Source organism: Phragmites australis, chromosome 8, assembly GCF_958298935.1.
Source record: "Phragmites australis chromosome 8, lpPhrAust1.1, whole genome shotgun sequence".
NCBI lineage: Eukaryota > Viridiplantae > Streptophyta > Magnoliopsida > Poales > Poaceae > Phragmites > Phragmites australis.
The window spans coordinates 24,982,850-24,985,607 of record NC_084928.1 but is presented as its reverse complement, the minus strand read 5'-3'; the positions used below and the strand labels follow the sequence as shown (position 1 = coordinate 24,985,607).

General features: G+C 46.4%; 1 protein-coding gene across 1 annotated transcript; it reads left to right on the top strand.

Annotated features, from left to right (window-relative positions):
• Nucleotides 1-275: 275 nt before the first annotated feature.
• Nucleotides 276-2,459, top strand: LOC133926838 (NAC domain-containing protein 76-like). The gene is made up of 3 exons (XM_062372975.1): nucleotides 276-388; nucleotides 517-1,103; nucleotides 1,464-2,459. The coding sequence occupies exons 2-3, from the start codon at nucleotides 810-812 to the stop codon at nucleotides 2,049-2,051; spliced, it is 882 nt and encodes a 293-aa protein (XP_062228959.1). The 5' UTR covers nucleotides 276-388; nucleotides 517-809; the 3' UTR covers nucleotides 2,052-2,459.
• Nucleotides 2,460-2,758: the final 299 nt, after the last annotated feature.

Genomic DNA, 2,758 nt, shown 5'->3' with positions numbered 1-2,758 from the left:
CAGGTCCCCCATTCAAAGGGCAGCACACCCTTCTTTTCATCTGATCCTTCCAAAACCAGTCAAAACATGCATGTAGCCATATACATGCATGGACACTCCTTACTGTGTGCACTGTGAGCCTACATATCAATATAGTCAATCCTACCATCAATCAAGCTAAAACTAATATACAGCTCAAACCCATCTGCCACTGGCCATACACACATTTTATTCACCTAGGGTTTGTCTTTGGTGAGCATCTTGGACTTGCCAACCCTACCTCCCCCTCCATATAAGCCAACCATACATCATTTTCCCTTGTACCATCTCCTTCCTCTTGTTTTTCTTGCTTATCTCTACACTTTGTTGCTCCCAGTGGTGAGCTAATAGGGCATAGGATATTTCCAAGGTTTGTTTTCTTCCTTTTGTTCTGTTAGCTCTATGCAGGAACAGGAAGGTATATGGGATGTTGCTAATTTGAAGCCTCTAACTTGGTTTTTTCACTGGATCCATCATGGCCTGCTTCTCACATCTTAGGTTATTTGGCAAGGGAGAATGCATCCAAGTGGCGGGCCGCTGTCGGTGCCACCAGGCTTCCGCTTCCATCCGACTGACGAGGAGCTCCTCTACTACTACCTGAGGAAGAAGGTTGCTTATGAGCCCATAGATCTTGATGTCATAAGGGAGATTGATCTCAATAAGCTTGAGCCCTGGGATCTCAAAGGTAAAATATACAGATGTGATTTTGTGCGCAAACTACTTATCTGCAGCAAGCTAGATCTGATATTGCTAGACCTAAAGAGATAGCTAATTCACAAGAGATCTTATATATGCATGTGCGGGGCATGGCAGATAGGTGCAAAATAGGCACGGGGCCTCAGAATGAGTGGTACTTCTTTAGCCACAAGGACAAGAAGTACCCAACGGGGACGAGGACGAACCGCGCCACAACGGCGGGGTTCTGGAAGGCGACAGGGCGGGACAAGGCCATCTTCCTCGGCAACGCCAGGAGGATCGGTTTGAGGAAGACCCTGGTGTTCTACATCGGGAGAGCTCCTCACGGCAAGAAGACTGACTGGATCATGCACGAGTACCGCCTCGACGAAGGGAAGGTTGAGATTCAGGTAAGAGATCATGTGCTATGCAGGCTTAGTTAGATTTATTTATTTCCTTCCCCCATGATCTAATTCACAAACTTACCTAGCTAAAGAACCTTTGTCATGTGCGCTCCTGACGAATCAATAAGTTTGATGAGAAACTTGACCATTTCTCTCATGTTTCTTTACCTCCAACCAAAAAAAAAAAAAAAAATCTTTTTTTTCATGTATGTATTCTTTTTTTTTTTCCCTACGGAAGACTTAATAACATTTTCCATCATATACCTTTGAAAATTTGCATATTCTAGTCTAACTAGCTAGTGTACGTAAATTAAACTGGCTGATCATGGGATCTGATTTACAAATTATTTCTGATATGAAATGCAGGAAGATGGATGGGTGGTGTGTAGGGTTTTCAAGAAGAAGAACTATCAGAGAGGTCTCCACCCGGCTGAGATGGCGGCACTGGACGACGATGAGCTCCAGCCCTTCCAAGTTCCAGTCCCTGGCGCCCTGGCAACAGACCACAAGCACAACCCTCACCTCATGCAATACGATTTCCCTTCCTTCGACCCCTCCATGCAGCTCCCGCAGCTCATGAGCGCCGATCAGCCCTTCCCAGCCCTTCTCCCTAGCCAGCCCGGCGTCGCCATGGCCATGAGCTCGCTCGACGTCGAGTGCTCGCAGAACCTGGTGAAGCTGATATCGACCGGCAGCGACGGGATGCTCCACAGCGGTGCCGCTGGTGTGGACCGCTTCTCCGCCACGACGGATTGGTCGATCCTAGACAAGCTCCTCACCTCGCACCAAAACCTTGATCAAATCATCCAGGGCAAGGTCACCGGAGCATCTGCCGCCCCAATGGCGCCATACCATCAGCGGCTCATGGAACTCGGCAGCACGTCGTCCTTGCAGAGGTTCCCGCTGCAGTACCTCGGCGGCGAGGCAGCCGACCTCCTCAGGTTTCCGAAATAGATGGACCGCAAGTTCAGCTGCCATGATGAGCGCAGTGAGCAGATCAGGTTTTTTTTTAATTAGACTGGTTAATTCCGTCTACCTATTGGCATGAAGTTTAATGCTTCTGAATGTATATAGGGTGCAACTGTTTGGGTCATGTATGCATTGCATGCCATTTCCATTCTCCTCTGTGGTTGGTTGGACATGAGGATCTTTTTCTTTTTTATGTTCCCTTTTTGGCTTAGGGTTGCTTGCTTGTTAGGTGCTTTTGGAGAAGAATGTGAAGAGAGATGGCCCAAGTAATCAAGAACTTTTGTTCTTGTCTGGAATATTACTTATGTTTCAAACTTCCCCATTAATTGGCCTTTGGGTTGTTGAACTGAACATGCTTGCATATCTATTGATGATCACCGAATAAAACGCACGGCACAATTGCTTTTGTTGCCCGTTTTCTTGTTTGCTAATACATGATTTGATGTACATGTCTATATCTCCTCCATCAATTGGAACTACCGACAAGGCGACAACACAGTGTACAGTTTCCTTACAATCCGAAATATAAGAATCTAGAAGTGTTCGGTGCTTCTTTTGCCCTACTAGTTCGTCCTTATGTCAGTCTTGAGTACTAAGTTTGAGAGTTTTTTTTTATTGGAGGCACACAAAATTTGTAATAGGCAAATGCCCAGGAACCTGGATCAAGCGTACACCTAATGGATGTCGTCCGA

What these genes read in the sequence shown, in the direction of transcription:
- LOC133926838 (XM_062372975.1), top strand. Translation starts at nt 810, where the DNA reads ATGCATGTGCGGGGCATGGCAGATAGGTGCAAAATAGGCACGGGGCCT. An exon ending in AAGGGAAGGTTGAGATTCAG is followed by an intron (nt 1,104 to 1,463) that starts GTAAGAGATCAT and finishes TATGAAATGCAG; the next exon opens with GAAGATGGATGGGTGGTGTG.